The 17,374-nt window shown below is 41.7% G+C and overlaps 1 protein-coding gene across 1 annotated transcript; it reads right to left on the bottom strand.

Moving 5' to 3' along the window:
• Positions 1 to 1,753: 1,753 nt before the first annotated feature.
• On the bottom strand, positions 1,754 to 17,337 carry inppl1b (inositol polyphosphate phosphatase-like 1b). The gene is made up of 27 exons (XM_031862587.1): positions 15,975 to 17,337; positions 14,752 to 14,815; positions 12,599 to 12,737; positions 12,345 to 12,465; positions 11,760 to 11,900; positions 11,498 to 11,585; positions 11,271 to 11,348; positions 10,964 to 11,101; positions 10,721 to 10,835; positions 10,525 to 10,625; positions 10,336 to 10,438; positions 10,034 to 10,230; positions 8,681 to 8,798; positions 8,420 to 8,516; positions 8,171 to 8,309; positions 7,937 to 8,036; positions 7,681 to 7,769; positions 6,615 to 6,696; positions 6,038 to 6,127; positions 5,837 to 5,950; positions 5,665 to 5,753; positions 5,481 to 5,568; positions 4,819 to 4,971; positions 4,327 to 4,408; positions 2,999 to 3,794; positions 2,793 to 2,908; positions 1,754 to 2,580 (listed from the first exon to the last, which is right to left on the bottom strand). Exons 1-27 carry the CDS (start codon positions 16,109 to 16,111, stop codon positions 2,487 to 2,489), a joined length of 3,669 nt encoding a protein of 1,222 aa, XP_031718447.1. The 5' UTR covers positions 16,112 to 17,337; the 3' UTR covers positions 1,754 to 2,486.
• Between the last annotated feature and the right edge of the window lie 37 nt (positions 17,338 to 17,374).

The following is a 17,374-nucleotide window of genomic DNA, read 5'->3' on the forward strand; positions in this document are numbered from 1 at the left end:
GTGTACTGTTTGGGTTTCTGTGGTAATGGATGTCTGGAATGTGAGTGGGCCACTGACAAAGCACGTTCTTCACCGGAAACCCATTCAAAGCACAGTGTCGGTTTGTTCTACAGTGAAAACAAAGGAATTTAGCAGTCTGGTGTCTTGGTTTGTGTCTGAAATTCCATACGAACAGGCGATTTTTCAGAACTTTGTGCATATTTCCATTTTTTATGCATATACAATGAAGATAATCTGTATTACAGCAGTTTTTGGTCATCACAGAGACCCAGTTATAAATACAGCAAGTATATAAAAATTGCAATACGTTCATCAGTGGGCCACGTCACTATTGTGTTACCTCCTTCGGCGATAAAGTGACTTAACAGACATCTATTTAAATCAAAATCTTCCAGATTGCCACTTTAAATCCGATTATGGACTGATGGACTTTTTTTTAATGAAGTCACCCTCCATTTTAAAATGTGTTTTAATTATTATTTCTTCACTTGGATGTTTGACCTTCACTCTGCAGAATGATACATGTGCAGAGTTTTACATGAGGGGACGGTACTTTCATGTGCATTATAATGTGATGTCTCCACTAGGTTGCTTGGTCCATTGTGTATCTTTGAAAAGGGTGCTGTGAAGAATTGATTCTTCAGTGAAGTCAGAGCCATTTAAATTAAACTCTTGAAAAGCCAGATGCAATTTCATAGATTCTTAATTTTCAATGAGGGAAGAGGCTGTGTGACAAGGTTATTCAAATTTCTGTTCTAATTATTATATAAAGACTATTTTGATATCTGAAGGAGATCTTCTGACTTTACTATGTCAAGATAATTCAAAAATCATTTACTAAAACTTGCTGTGGAGAAATCACAGACTAACTATGTCAATCCAAACCCCTGTTTGATTAAACATCTGAGTTTTAAGAGAAGAAATAAAATCAATACTTTTGCCAAAAATTCCCAGCAGCCCTACAGGTGATGACATCACTACCGTCAGTAATACCTGCTGTCAGAGGACAGAGGGATGTGTTTGGTCATGCCTTAATGAGTAACTACCTCAACTAAATGTCACAAGCAACTGCACAGACACTCCCACACTGAGAGGAATATTTAGTTATTTTAGGATCTGGGTCTCAGTTGCCTCATCTCTTTCTGCTGTGGTCTGTTATTTAACTAAGCTGACAAATACAGCTTTCACATGTTTGTTCATGGACTTGGCCATCGTGTGAGTCACCATGTATGTACAAATACAACTAATGCAATCATATTTATTGAAGTTGTTTACCACTGGAAAAGCATTGATTCTTCGCCAACTGTGCTTGTTGTACCTTGTAAAAATGATTTTGCTTGAGCATATCCACAGCTAAAAGATGACACTTTAAGCAGCAGTCATGTAAGTATCAACACACTTTGTGCTAGTAACACAGTGTGTTGATACTTACATGACTGCCGCTTAAAGTGTCATCTTTTAGCTATGGATATGCAAAGTATTCTAGCAAATAATTGCCCCATGAATTACATATTATTTTGTAAAATATTGTTGCTTCTCTGGTTTTACAAACTCTCTCCTCTCGCCACCTATATATGCACTGCAGTATTAGACCATTAAGTAGGCTACACCTCAGTTCTAGGTGACAATATTCAACATACAAGCAGCATGGTAGGATAATGGGATTTGAGCACCGAAACAGAACTGACTCGATGAAGTGATTTCTCTGTTTCCAGCTGCTCGACAGAATGAAATAACACTGATTGCTTGGTGACAGTCAAGACTTGCTTTATGCACTTTACTTTACAAAAAGGTTGCATAAAACATGCACAGTGGACATTGGTACTGATTAAGTGACATGATAGCAACATTATGAGACAGTAAACAAAATGAGATATGGCAGGTCCTTCTATACCAACTTTACAGACGTGGTTCCAGTAGGTATGTACAGCCATGGATTTTACGCTCCATAGGTTTAATAGAGGGCTTTTACAAGCTCAGATCCGGGCTCAATAATAGCAGAGTAATGGAAAGCACACAGTAGAAGGGATGAAGGTGAACGTTCAACACCAACCTTGGGTGAACACTGGAAATTGAATGACTATGTTTTTATTGTCATTTAAAATTCATTAAAACCAAATCAATGAGACCTTGATACCATAATTAATATTTGTATATGTGTCAGTAACTGCAGATACACATCAAGGTTTTCCATTCATATCACCCACCGCTTTCATTATCTGTCAAGACGGATAGATGAATAAAGCAGACTGTGCAACGAGTACTTCCTGCACTATGTTCCCTTTGCTGTGTTGACACAGACAAACTATTGTTACAGTATTGATCGAGTAAATGAAGAGACGGCAGGGCTGTGGTAAAGTCCAGCTGATGTGATTGACGTCCAATCAGTCTGTCCACCTTTCAGGTCTCGGTTTGAACAGTTCTTCCAGTTCTAACTGAGCGGACTACGAGGCTTCGTACCAGCAACGTTTTCTTATCTCTGTGCGTCAGTTCCAGTTCCTGGGCAGGTTCTCGAGGATCCTGCGTCGGTGCGAAGGGTTCGTCACTCCTGCAGCGCGTAGATCCTCCTCAGTGATGCCACTGTAGAGGGGAAATGACACCGAGTCAAACCTGAGTGGAATAGTTTATAACATCGTACACAGTCTGTAAATCTTTGTAAGTACAAAGCAAATATATCTTGCTCTGTGTCTGTGTAGTAACAGTAGCCCCGTTATTTGTTCAGACTATGAAATGCAGTAACTAGAGCCTTGTTAAGTGCAGCTTTTGGAATGTGTTATTTAAAATGATTTTACCTGAAGTAATCCAGATCATCCCAGCCATTGAGGCTGAGTCCCAGGGTGTATTTCTGAAGCCCCAGAGTACTGAGAAGCTCCCGCACAGTCTCTGGTGCACCTTGAAGTACAGACACCTGCGTTGAGATAAAGCAGACAGATTTTTTTTTTTAACAGAGCACCGAGTTGCGCCTTTTTAAAAACTGTCTGTGAGAGCAGCGTCCTACCTCTTTCTCCCAGTTGTAGCCTCTATCTCCATGCATGGAGGGGCCGTTTCTATAACTTGGCCTATGGTTGGGTATGAATGGGCCTCTCTGCACTGGCGGGAAGAAGTCAACTTCACTGAGGGACTTGGCCATTTGCAAAGCAGTGAGGGAGTTGTCTCCTGTAGGTCCAGGGGGCTGCTGATCCACTATCCAGGGAACAGACACCTGAGAATGTGCTAAGTGAGTGGGGGTGTAGGGGAAAGCCGACGGCACCTTGGCTGCCCAGACAAGTTTGGTCCTTTCTGGGGGAAGCTGATGTTGATCCCTTCTGGCTTTTTCCATGATGATTGCCGAATGATTCATATACAAGTTCCTCAGGTTCTTGTCGGGCAGTATGGAGTCGTGAACAATTTTTTTACCTTGGTATTTGTCTCTCGGTTGTGAAGTCTGTTCCTGGTACTGTGACATGGCGTTACTTGAGGGTGGAGGTATGGGAGATGGGTTTTTGGCTGGAAAAAGCTGATAAGAGGAGTCTGTGTGTGTTGAATGAAGGTCATTGGTTGGAGTGTACTGGGGCAGGACGGCGGGAATTTCAATCTCTGTAAAGTCTGATCTGCGACAGGGTCTTCTTTCGAAGTCCTGACGTCCTGAGATTTTCGGGAGCTGCAAGGCCTCATTTCCAGACCAAATCACCGGAGGGTCCCGACGCTGAGGGAGAGCCTCCTCCACCCTGCGTGCCACTGACACGCCTTCAAAGATGAAGTAGGCTGGATTGGTGTAGCTGCTCGGAGTTAGTTTGGGAGGAGCTGCCAAGGACCTGAAATGAACAAACCTGTTTTGAATTTGCAAAGCGATTTACAATTTGAAGTTACTAAATGTGTCCTCAATTCTCACACACTTTCTTTGCAAGATTTCGTAATGTATTCAATAGCATTCACTGTTAACATTGCAAGTGTTCAGACCAATAGTGGCACTGTGCTAAAAACACACATGGTCTGCATTGATTTGGGCATGTGGCTTGTTATCGGTAAGAAGATGAAATACAATCGAAGGAGTCCAGTTTGAGAAATACACAGCAGCATTGAAAAAAACAAATAATCGCATTAAAAAGCACTAATAGTTTTCAGTATTATTTAAATAATTTGTACTTTATCACATTTCGTAGGATTTGGGAACAGATTTTTGAGGATTTTTTTCAAAATAACAGTATGCAGTGGAAAGTGAGTCTAACTTTGACTCACATGGTCAAAGAGGTTTTGTAAAGCACCAAAACAAAATATTGCTCCTGGAAAAGAGGGTATACGTGGCTCGTCAGTGACATTTCTGAAAGAAAATGAGGAGGTCCTCACCTGTTTATTGGGACCCGTGTTGATGCAGGAGACGCGTGTCCCCTCCCGGGACCTTTATCATCCTTCTCAAAATAGAACCACTCTGAAAAAGTAAAATCAACAGATTTCATAATGAGCAAGACTTCCTCAAAGTCTGGGTGGTGCGTGTAGACCAAAGGCCATGCCAGTTTGCAATCAAACAGCATAGTGGTGTTTGTTTGTGTGTGTTGCTGTAGTGCCTGACCTGGTGACATAACACTCATCTGTCCTGTTTCAGTGTCACAGGATGCATCTGGTCAGGGTCAGTCAATCAGGAGCCAAAAGAGGAAGCGGTCGATAGATACTAGCAAGTGTAAAGCCAAGTCAGAGATCATTGAGGAACCAAATAGAGGAAGCAATGTGAGACTCATGGGAGAGTCAAAGAATGCAGTGACAGTGGAGATGAAAGTTTAGTGGGAAGTGATAGTGCAAGCAAGGCTGAGGGCAAGACAGGACCAGTTCCGGCTGACCCACCATAGGTCTTCTCTCGAGTTCCTCGTCTGTCCTTGGGCACATGGACCCTGACCCGTCCTCTTATGGAGCCCATCTCCTCGCCTCTGTGACTCAAAAATGTCTCAAACTGCTCCGACGCACCGGTGAGTGAGCGCAGAGCCACACAGCATTCACCTATACGAAAAGATGATTCACTAGATCAATAAGACAAGCTGAACAAAAGTGTAGAGGTCAACCTATCCATCCAGATAGTTTCAGCATGGTTTCGATAGAACTAGACACAGACTAGTTCAACTACATTAAAGGTCAACTGCATTTGATTTTAGAAGAAAATTTATAACACGAAATTCTGTCCCTTAAAATACAGTAAACCATCCACTTTATTATGAACATTTTCTTTCTTTTGCATAGAGATTGGCAAATGAAAAAATCTCAGTAGAAAATATTTGTCGATAAAAGTGCTGACAAATGTGTCAAAGAGACGTTTTTATTGCAAAGAAAAAGCTGCAAACCATATTAAAACATAATTAAACTACCAAGATTAGCAGATAGCACTTGTGAAAAGAGGGTTTTTTAAGAAAAAAAGAATAGAAATCATTTCATATTTTTGGATAAACTTTCACTAGGACACTCATCAGCCAACCTAGAGGGACGTTATGAATGGAGTAGTTAATGTGACCAACCGTAGGACTCAAACCCATCACATGACTTGACAGACAACAGCAGGTGCTGATCCTGAAGATACTCCATGTCGGACATGATTGGAAGAAGCTATGACAGACATAAGCAAATCCCAAAAACTTACTTTCGAATTTGACTTTAAAAACTAACAATAATTTCAACCATTTCCAAATGAGTGTCTTTAACCTTCGGCAGTTGTTTGAAGGACCAGCCCAGTTTGAGAAATCCAGGAACATCACAGCTCTGCGAGTCATTCTCACTCGAGCGTCGTGTCTCTGCAAAGAAAGACGTGAATGAATCTTTGTCATTTTGCTGCATAATGGCTTTATGTGAAATGTCTTTTTGTGTGGTACCATACCCTCAAGGCAAGACGAATGAAATTCAATAAAGAACTTTGCCTTGCTCGCCGTCTTCACAATGGCCTCGATGCCTTCAAGCTCTATCCAGGCCTTCTCCATGCTTGAATGTGTATCTGTGCGAGACAAATGCATAACAATGCTGTTCACTTAATGAAGGGATGCAGTCACATTCCATCCATTTGTGTCCACAATGACGGCACCTGTTTTGCAGCTGAACTGTGATGTCACTCCCACTTGGAACGTGGCAAAAACAGGCGAGTGATCGCTTGTGAAGATGTCATCTGTGCAACCTGGTGAGAGACAAATCCACCATATTACTTTCCTATTAGGATTGCAATAACAACACTAAATATCTACAGTAGCTAAAGTCATCGTGCAGCACTGTAAGGCATATGAGCTCCCAGCGATATTTCACAAGACGTGAAAAAAAAAGAGTGATTTAGGAGATAAAAAGTAGTTTTGCTTCTATCCAGTATTTGTTATGTTTAGATAGTTTGCAGAGGTTGGTCAGAAACAAAAGCTTGGTCAGAAAGAGAGGAAATAACTGTTTTTCTTTATGGACCACAGACCAGGATGTTGGGGTTGACCTGATCCGTTTTGCAGTCGTAAAAAGAAAAAAAACACGGATATCTAATTTGAGAACGCTGCATCAAAACCTTTAGCAACGTCGAGGCTTAAGCAATGGCCTCTCCGTGCTGCTCTTATACATTTAGTTGATGCCTTTTTTAACTGTTTACTTTCCTACTTAAAGTATTTCTTTTCATCTCCAGATCCTACCATATGCAGTGCAGATGACGTGTGTCTCTGGGTAGGACTTCCACAGAATCCTATCACACCATGATGGAACATTAACTCGCACCTACAAAAAGAGATTCAGGTATAAAACAACGAAGTATTGTACAACAAATCAAATAACCAGATAAACAAACTGTATGCAGTGAAGGATACCTTCGTTCCTGTTATGCCAGATATTCCTTTTTAGACTGTGTGTTAACTGTTGACCTCCTATTTTTATCTGACATGGCAGCTGCTGTCAGTCACCTATTCCGATAGAGACTCCTTAAATAGGATTTAAGTTACTGATAAAAATATCTTACTATATATTTAGAGTGCTTCTAAGCTATGTTTTTTGTAGTTGTGCTTTGCTGGTTCAGTATGTAGTACATAAACAGCATCAGAGTCTAAAATACACAAACCTACAGGCTGAAAGTATGACAACAATGTATTTCTGAAAAAAGGATTAAAGACACAAAATACAACAAAGAGGCACATTTATGTAAAAGGTGTTAACACAGAAATGTTTGGATGAATTTATCTTCATCTATCTGGAACTTAATAGAAATAACACTAAGAGACTGCAGACATGGAAAAGCTGTGGTTCAGACTCATGAATAAAGTTGAGCTGGAATAATTGACACATGTGGACACGCACACTAAGGGCCCTGATGGGAGTCTGACTCACCGTGAACTCTCTTGTCCTCCATCTCGTTGTGTACCATTAAAAAAAAAAAGTGTTTTTAAATGAGTGTTGTTAATATTAAAGTTTTATTTGCGGTGCAAAATATTTCCTTTATTAGATATTAGTCTTTTTTGTTCAATACATTATCCTTTTAAGGGGGTTGTTTTCTAGTACTGTAAATGTATTGTTTGTTTTTATCATATTGGTGTCCACATTGCGTATGTTGCCTCTGTCATTTTTAAGGTAATAATATAAAAACTATAAATCAAAGCCATGCTAGGGGCTCTGTGGAGCTGCACTTATTAGATCTCCAAAGTTTTTAGGGACTGTTTGTACATCTTCCTGTTTTTCTGAGCTGCTTTTGTGTAACAAGAAGTGACTCACTCCCGAAGTCTTGTACTTCTGCCACAGGTAGCAGTCTCTGGCGCCCCGTTCATACCGATAGGTGGGTGGAAATGCAATCTTCTCTTCCTCTTCACCACGATAAACAGAGAAAGAGTGCAGAGTGAAGTAAGCAAAGGCAGAGCCGAATGAAAATGAAATGGTATCGATCTATACATTTACCATGTATCTTGTTATTGTAAAATCACATTAAAGTGCTTATACAATATCTGTCTGATATTACCAATAAAGAACTCACTGAAATTGAGAAAGGCCTTCCTCTTGTGTCTCTCTCTGGTCAGCTGGTCTGCGCACATGAGCTCTTCAAACTCTCTCTTAGACACATGTTTCAGGATGTCCTGCATCAGTGAGGACCAGAGAGAAGCAATAGCATTAATGTCTGGATATTTTCTCAACCGTCTTCAAGGGTCCTAAACCGGAGCACAAAAGAGCAATGAATAGTACAGAAATAAAAGAAAACAGTCGGCCCGACCTGCACGTCTAAGTCGAGTCGGTAGTTGAGGTCTCCACACCACAAGAGATGGCTGAAGCGCAGGCTGATGTCGAAGGCACCGAGCTGTTTGTCGCCCAGAGAAAGCAGTCTCAGGATGTCCACAAAGTTTTGGTTCCTCCTGAACATGATGTACATTACAAGAGACAATTCTAAATCATTTTAATATGACATAAAACAGGCGCAGACAGATTTTGTGATACACATACAGTATGTATACACCTAATGTACCTCAGGACTTTTTCACTTCCAGAGGTCAGGTGGCAGTTAACAAACCCAAAAGATGTCCCATTGAAGAGGAAGGAGACACCAACAGCTCCCTTGTTCCCTGAAACACCAGAGACACTAAACCTCAAACCTCCAGGTTAATAAACACAAATCTTGTTCTGTTAATCATGCACTATTATTTCTGGCTTTCAGCCAATATACTCTACATTTTCTGTATTTTCTTTGTGTGTATTTGTGGTGGTGAGATCATGCAGGGCAGCCTACCCAATGTGTTTCCCAAGCCAGTCTTCACACTGGCAGTGTTCACATGGCTGATGAGACTCTCATGCTCCGGCTTCACAAACACAGCCAGCCTCATATTCCACAGAGACTGTACTGCCACCTACAGGACAATGCTCCACATTACAATAGATAGACAAGAACAGTTTCTCTCCGCTGAAAGAACACGTAATTACAGATTTCTCAAATGATTTGACCCATTTTTGTAAACCCAGTCAACACAGCCACTGAACGGACCAGTTTTACAGCAATGTGAAGTGTTGCTTTCAATTTGATTTACATCTTGTAAAAACAAATACATCAAAATTGTAGTCTATCATTGACTGATGTATATATACAGTATATTCCCACAAGAACGGCGATGACAAGATATCAATACTCTCACGATCCTTCCTGAAAAATGTGTGATCCTTCAGTCCTGATATACTGTAGGTATAATGTCTACCAAATGTAACATTTCAAGGTTTTACTTGAGGGTAGATGCCTTTTCAAATGCTTACATGTACAATTCTTTAAAAGAAGCACTGATTTACATGAGGTTAAAATACAAGCTTTGTAAGTCTGAAATGCCAAGGTTGACCCAACCATTACAGAATAGACTTAAAACTGTATGCTTTAGGTTTATATCGTTGAATATATTCATATTCAGCTAGTCTATCCAACAAATTACACAAATAATGTTATAATTGCTCTAAAATATAAGCCTAATGTTTTACCTTTTTTAGTTTGAAGTGAAACCTCAAAGAAGTTCCCTTGTGATTATATATATTTTCTTTCTGTCAGGCCAGAGGCACTTTAGTCTATGTGGTTTTACAGTAATATAAGTTTATAAGTCAGATCGATTATTGTTTTTAATTGTTTTAGTAATATGCATCTTGTTTTGGAGAAATGTGTCAGATCAATGCAGGTAAACTATGTTAGTGGGTATGGCTTCATTCTGGGATGTTACATAAACATTTTGTTCATGTTTTGGTTAATATCTTAATTATGCACAAACAAAAAATGAATTACTAAATAAATAACATTAATATAAAATGTTAGCAAAATGGTTAATTAGCAATCATTGTGTAAAAACAGGTTTGTTTCAAGTGGTGTAAATCTTATTTTGAAAATGTAATGTTCTATCTACTACTAACCCTCCATCAATTTAGCTCCCACTGCAGCCACAACAGGCTTTATACAACTTGTTTTCACATGTGCAGTAGTTCAAACTAAACTAATAAAATCAGTGGAGTGGAAATATGGTAGTTTTATGGTTAATGGCACCCTATATAGACATAAGAATCAACACGTGAAGGTGAAAAAGAAGAAGGGTTTTTGAGAGAAGAAGAGAATTACTTGTTTGAAGTCAATGTGAGTATGGCTGCGAAGGGTTGCTTTGATATGTTCTGTCCATTCTCTCTCCCCCTGAGGGTTTTCCTGAGTCCCCAAGGCGTAGATGTCATGAGGGAGCAAGGCGGTCGAGTCATCAGGGGTGTGCCCCAAACCGCAGCAGGTCACCCATGACTGCAGGCTGCGAGGAGGAGGGGAACCACCTGTGCCCACAAAAAAACACAATAAATAACAGTTAAAAAATGACCCTTCCAATTCAAATTCTGTTGCCTGACAGTGGAGGAGAATGTCATCACATTTACAGTTACCCATGTTCCAGGTGCCGACAAACACAGAGATCGCGTCTGGTTCCCTCAGGTGAGAGTGCCTGGTCTTCATCAGCTGGAGGAGTTGGCAGAAGGCGTCACGTTTCTGAAAGAGATGAGAGACACTCAGTGAACTATGGAAAACTAAACAGTGGATTCCAGTTAATAATAAAGCCAGTTATCTTTCCTTACCCGTGCACTCTCAAACGTCATTTCCCGTGGTGTGTTGTGGTGGCTATCAACCACCATGCGTACCTTGGCCGGACTGCTCTGGAACTTGACAATCTGAAGGACTGATACACGGCAGCAGATTTATTTATACAATATATATATTATATCTGCAAGCAAGAGAAATGTCACAGGCACTAAAAAGTGAGTATTTTCTTACTTCTGTCATGCGAGACCCTCTCTATACCAAATGAACCAGCCTTCCTGTCAAAGAGCAGCACTCCTGTGTCCACATCCACAGAAACAGTCTGTCTGCCATACCTCACCATCTTCACCTGGACGCAGCAAGAAAAACAACTCTTAACACATTTACATAGTAAGATATCAGTTGCAAGATTTGTCTTACTGCATGTCATATTTGGTAAAAAAAAAGATTCAATTGAACTTTTTCAACCTGATTTACCTGAAAGGAGTGAACTGGCAGCTGTCTGGCATGGTTCTTGACAGGTGTTACATTGGTGGGTGTTGGTTCAGGAGGGGGTGGGTTCGGCTGCACTGCCAGATTGTGATTGGTCACCGCATCTTGCAACGCTTTTAATACCTTTACGATCACAGAACGTACAGTGTTACAACCGAACCACTGTTGTCCATCACAAACCAATTGGTCTGTTTTTCAAAACCTCATCATCACTCAATAACCACTGCCACTAAAAAGACTGTGAGCAATAGTATTGCAATAAATCACTTTGTGTAAATTAATAAAAAAATACCTTTTTCTCCAACGAAGAAAGGAGGCTGACCAAAGCTGAAATCTTACACAACAGGCTGTCTATATCCATCTCGGAGCCCTTGTTCCAAAAAATACAATACATAAAGCGCCGTGAGTCGATGTATATGGAGAATGCACATTTATCCCCGACAGTAAAGGGTTACCATATTATAAAATTACAGTTACTTATTGTTCCTCAGAAAGAATGCTGCATGGTTTGTACTGTACCTGTTTCTTGGTGTGTGTTAAAGAGCAGCTCGGATGGTCGAAGACCTTGGCCAGGGTCTCCAGACTTGAGAGAGTCAGGTCGATTTCACTACAGACCAGGTCAATACAAAACCTTTGTTAATGACTATACATCGGTTTACATACTTTATAGTGTAGAGCATCTACTGTATAGATTGGGTGCTGTGTCACAACAGTCTATACATTTGCAAATTGCTCCTATTGTTCACGTTCGGTTTATCGTTAACAATAAACGCACGCTAACCTGTTCAAGCCTTGGCACGCAGTACCCAGAGTACGCTTGAGGTGGCATAGAGTTGTTGCCCCTTTGTGCACATTCTCAATGTCCAGAGGCAGCTCACTGAAGAGGTAGTCATTGAGTAGACCGATCAAATCACCTGCAGTACTGTAAACAGGATAAAACAGGCTGAATTCATAAACATTTGTAGAAACCATGCAAGCAATTTCTGCTTTCTAGACATTACTTTTGCTTGATTTTTATCTGCTGGCCAAAACCACACAGCATATGCTAGTACTGTTTATTAATAGGCCCAAAACAAAAAGTCCAAAAGAGTGTTTCACATGTTGCTTTCTATATGCTTGATTGCCAACAGGTGCATATTTAGATGAGAAAATGACAGATGGCTCACATTACTGTGACTCAAAAATCACCTCAAGTCACAAACCAATAAACAGGCGCGCATTGTCACACAGAATAAGCGGCTTTCAAATATAAAAGTGCAAAATAATATAATAATAATAATATAATATGCAAAATAGATAAGCACTATGCACGGAACGTCTTTTGCCAGACTGATAACTATTCAGCATTTAAGCTGGATAATCACACCTGGATGTGTTCAGCTCCCGCAACTTATCCAGGAACAGAGCGTGAGGGGCTGGTTTTGCTGGTGGTCCTGTGGAAGGCACTGTGCTGACAGAGGCTGGAACTGGAGGCGGCTTCTCGTCATCTGTGCATGCACGAAATATAAAACATTAATATTTAACAATAATTAATAAACACAGGTATGTAATATTTTACTATGTATAGTGTACGATATAGACTGTTTGGTGATTTGTTTTGATAACAGATAGCGGCCCCACCTGAGCTCTCTTCCCCAGTGTCTGTATCACGGGGAACACCGTAGAGCAGAGGAGTGACCAGGCCCTTGTGGGGATGCTGGTACCCCAACACCAGGTCCTCAATTGTCCGAAAACAGTTTACCTGCACCCCCTGTGTTGTCTGTGAGACACACAAACAAATGCAATGTGATAAGAGACATACTCTGCACAAGCATGCAACACACTGATGTTGCACTGAGAAACACATTTTTGAATAAGCAGCAGTTTAAATTAATTAAGTTCTTTCTTTTTTTTGATAAACTTGCTTTGTGTAATACAGGTCTATAAGCAAAAACATCATACATGACAACTATAAAGATATGAGGTTGCCAAACAAAATGTCGTGGTCTAGTCAGTGTGTCTCACTAAGTGTATTGCAACTTCACTTCCTTGTTCTTTCTCAACTTCTTTTTATAAGACAGAGGTAATAAAACTTGTAAGAATTCACATAAGGAAAATATAATGACCTGGGAAGACCTACTGTGTTAACTGAAAGTCAAAATCTTGCATGATATGAATTAAATTGAACATAAAGTAAAACAAATAACTGCCCAATTGTAGCTCGCACACTATATGTGGTTATTAGCGGATGTTTCCACACTCAAAACCTCGCTTGGGAGAACAAAACAGAAGTATCTATTTGCATGACAGAAAAAGCCACATGCAGATGATTTGCTGTGATAAAAATGGTCCCGGGGGTCTAGAAAGCTCTGCCCTTTACTGAACAGGAGAGGCGACATCGCTGAAAGCTACTTCGTGGCTGCAGCAGCAGTTGTCTGTCATGTTTCCCTGTGGTTCAACACTCCCAGTCAGACTAAAAAGCCCCCCCCATCACAACAAAACAATAACATGGCAAGGAAGTCTTTACGTGCATACGTTCACACTTTTAAGCCACAAGCACAAACAAGCCTACTCTCAAACTTTCTAACAAAAAACCTGCACGGCTACACTTCAGTGGCACTTAAAGCAGCACAGGCAAAAATGAAGATGAAATAAACCCACATGCTGTGCACAGGTGCTGTGTGCATACAAACCAACAAAGCTACAGGTCACATGCACAAAATCAATGTGGTTAGACCACAATACCAAGCAAACTCTTTTCATGTGCCCTCTTTACTAGAAGTTTTAGTTTTCATTTTGCGGTAAAAGAAAACCATTTCTTTCGAGCATCCCGTAGGTTTTGCCAGGAACTCTTCAAATAGTATTTTTTGTACCACACGGATCTCTTGAAAAGCAATTAAAAAGAAATGACAAGGAATAAGAGACAGTAAGAGAGTAAAAAGGGCCCCAAAATATCTCCATGGCCATCTTGGATAAGCAAAAAGGCAAGCCTGTGACTTGTGAGTTAGTGGAGGAAATCCAGTGAGGGAAAATATGTCCTGGAGGTTTAGACTGAGGGTAGTGGAAACACAACTGAAATAGCAACAGAGTTTAAGGTCTTCATTTGAAAGCAGAGGCCTTTTCCAAGTCAGAGGCTTAAAAACGACTGCCAGACCATCATTAATAAACTCGTTATTGGACTTTAATATGCAGACACAGTTAAGAAAAAGCCACAGAAGATTTGCGGTTTAGGCCCTGAAACTGTTTATTTCCCTCACTCTCTCACCCACTGTGTGCGTATGTGCTTGCAGACTTTGACTTTGTTTGTGTGTTTTTAGCATTGAATAATTAGGTCATTTGCTGACTAAACGGCCCCCTGCTCAGAGTATCAAAAACAGACTTGTACCATTACCGGCTTAAACTCCACCACATCCAACCAAACACCCCCATACATACACACAACAAATAAGCACACCCATTGGTCAGTGACCTAGTGTGTGGGTTGAGTAGGAATCTCTGAGACATAAAAATAATTTATCCTCTGTGCTGCTGCGCTTATGCTGCAAGCATGAGGCCACATGGCAGAGATGCCATTCACACAACAAGGCTGCTGCACAGAGAGGAAACACAAACATGTTCCTGTTCTCCCTCCAACAGACAATAACAAACCATTGTTTGATCCCTCTAGCTCCGTCCGACCGACTGCGTCTCTCTCTGTGTGTACAGTTTGTGCCAAGACATCTATTGTGTCTCTACTTTCCGCTGTCTTCCTCGTCAGGCGAAGGATTCAGTGTCACGCGGTGATGAACACTCACCTGAACTGCTAGAAGGCCGTCTGCGTCGGGAAGAATACGATAGGTGTGAACATGACGTTGGAACCTTTGGACACCGAAAATAACTCTGTTATTAATGCCATGGCAAGTTACTACAACACGCTTCAGAGCAAACATTCAAAGGGAAAATACACTTAATGTATTGTTTAAATAAGGACCAGATGTCTAACTGTAGTTAAAGACACTGTAACCTTCTTAACAAGGCGCCAGTTGTTTTACAGATCACTAATGACGCGTCTTGTTTTAGTTATACAATGTGTGAGAGACACTTAGATCGTCATCTCCAGTCACGTCAGAGGAATATGTTTCAGGCCGCACGTAACGATGACGCCATTTCTAATCAGTCAGCTACTGTGTGTTAGCTGAACAAAAGGGAAACCAGGACGGCAGAATGACTGAATCAAATGTGTGGAGATATTTAACAAACTAAAAGAGGGAATGACATATTGAGAAAAGAACGAAGGGAAAGAGGGAGCACTGCGAGCGCCCCGGCTCAGCTTTCAGGAATGTATCTGGCTCAGGCTGATGAGCAGTAAGCGTAGTGCGGTCGCTGGAGCTCCCGCCCTCCTTCAGGGGCCCCAGGGAAGAAATAGGGGTAAGAGAGGAAACAGGGAGTCCTGGGCCAGGGTTTGACTGGCTGAGGTGGACGCTGTTCGGACAGGACAGGGTGACTAATCTGGAGAGGGTGCATGTGTGAGGTTGGCCCAGCCTGCACACAGCACTCAAAGTCGGCCTTTGCTGGCAGATGACGGTGAAAGTGATGGATATGACAGGGGGGAGTAAAGCTGCTGAAACAATTTACAGATGGGGGACATTCTTCAGAAATGTTGCGTTTATGAATATTTTCCAACCCCGTTCGCCAAAATCTAAAAGTATAACGAGATTGGGTAATTAGATATGGTTTTACATGAAGTAGAACTGTTTCTTTTTCACATCGGGCAGCGTTTACTACTTCAAGACGTCCTGAGTGAATCATTCATTAAGTATTTCCAAGGAGGTGGAGCACATAAAATTAGACACGCAAACTTCAGTAACTTCTATAAAAAAGGATTTCTGGGGAGTGAAGAGAGTCATGTTCCCTTACTTTTAATACAGTTATAGAACAAGTTCACGGCTGCTCTTGCCGCCTAAGATAACACAATAGCTTAAAGTACCGCGGATGGGTAATTATGTTTGAAAAGCTGTATGTGTTTGTGTATACTCACAGCAGGCACAATGCATAGGCTCCTGGCACAGACTCACTGTCTCTCACTAGGTAGCTGCCATCCCTCCCGGCCCGTGCCAGCAAGTCCTCTGCGTGCACTCGGCTGATCTCACGATGATACCATGCTGCCATAGCCATGGCAATCAATGTTGCGAGATATGTTCATAAAAAGAATCCACATGAGGCGATGAACTTGACGCAACACAAGTTTACTGTCAGACTGGCATTAAGCTGGCGGAGTGCCATTCAAGTTGTCAGTGCCAGAGTGTGTTGAGAGGTCTACTTTCGTGTTTAGAACTTTCCCATGATCCTTTTCTTCATGATCAAAGTGTCAAGCAGACAATCCATCATCTTGTGTGTACCGGCTAGCACTTCCTGGGTCCCTGTTGGTTCTTTCAGGGTCACACATCCTGTTGCAATGGAGGAATAAAGCAGAAACATGCAGCTGATTGTGAGGTTAGTCCACTCAAACAACAGCCTGCTCCTCAACAGAAGCCTCAGACCACCTTTCTGATAATATCCGTGTGTAGACAGACCCAGTTTCAGCTTTTGGTTGAAAGTCGCTGCACCCAGGTGGGTGTGTTGCTCCAACAAACACAGACCATCACAGCGGCGCGAGGGAGGGAGGTAGAGGAAAAATAGAGAGAGGTGCTGCACAGTCTGAATGAAGCAGCCACCCCAGAGGCGATGACGGTGCCTCTAGCCTAACCACAAACACAAGCCCTCCCCTGGTCCCAACACAAAAACCCCACATGCAAACAACAGGAAAAGAAGAACCAAGAATGGCAAAACAAACAAATTGAGCCGCACACACGGGGCCCACACACTCACACACGGCAGAGACAGAAACATACCAGATGGGACTCAGTCAGCACTAAAACCAGACAGGCATGCAACAGAAACCAGACTAATTCAAATGATTTCCCAGCTCTGTTGCCATATAAGGGAATAGGAACACCCTCCAAAAAGTTCAGCTGATGACTGCAGTTGTCTTTGCTTTGTCCAAGCCCAGATTCCATTTAGAGTGTGTCCGAGTTGGATGTGGGCTACTCCGGGGGTCTCACTTTCATGCTGGATGTTTGTGTGCTGGCGTGTGCGTCTTGTCAGCAGCGTCCCGTCCGGGCTGGCTTGGTCTCCAGCGGTTCTTCACAGTGCTGTCAGAGCAGAGGGAGGGAGCAGAGAGGCAGAGGACAACCCCGCTAGAGCACCGGACAGACAGAGGAAGTGACTCGACATTCCAGATGGCGGACATAGCCAGGAGAATTCTTGCGAGGGGCTCAACTCCACCACCAGTGTGTGAAACAGCAGACTGCTTCCTTTTTCTCTCTTTTCTCTCCTCTCTTTACTTTTTTCCTCCCTCAGCCCCTGCCCTCAAATTCCAAACAGAAAAACACAGCTTAC

Source organism: Anarrhichthys ocellatus, unplaced genomic scaffold, assembly GCF_004355925.1.
Source record: "Anarrhichthys ocellatus isolate YVR2014 unplaced genomic scaffold, GSC_Weel_1.0 scaffold27, whole genome shotgun sequence".
Taxonomy (NCBI): domain Eukaryota; kingdom Metazoa; phylum Chordata; class Actinopteri; order Perciformes; family Anarhichadidae; genus Anarrhichthys; species Anarrhichthys ocellatus.

Coding starts and splice junctions, on each gene's coding strand:
- inppl1b (XM_031862587.1), bottom strand. CDS start 16,111: ATGGCTATGGCAGCATGGTATCATCGTGAGATCAGCCGAGTGCACGCA. Junction 11,901..12,344: donor CGGGAGCTGAACACATCCAG/GTGTGATTATCC, acceptor TCCTGTTTACAG/TACTGCAGGTGATTTGATCG. Junction 5,951..6,037: donor ACAGTTCAGCTGCAAAACAG/GTGCCGTCATTG, acceptor TGTCTCGCACAG/ATACACATTCAAGCATGGAG.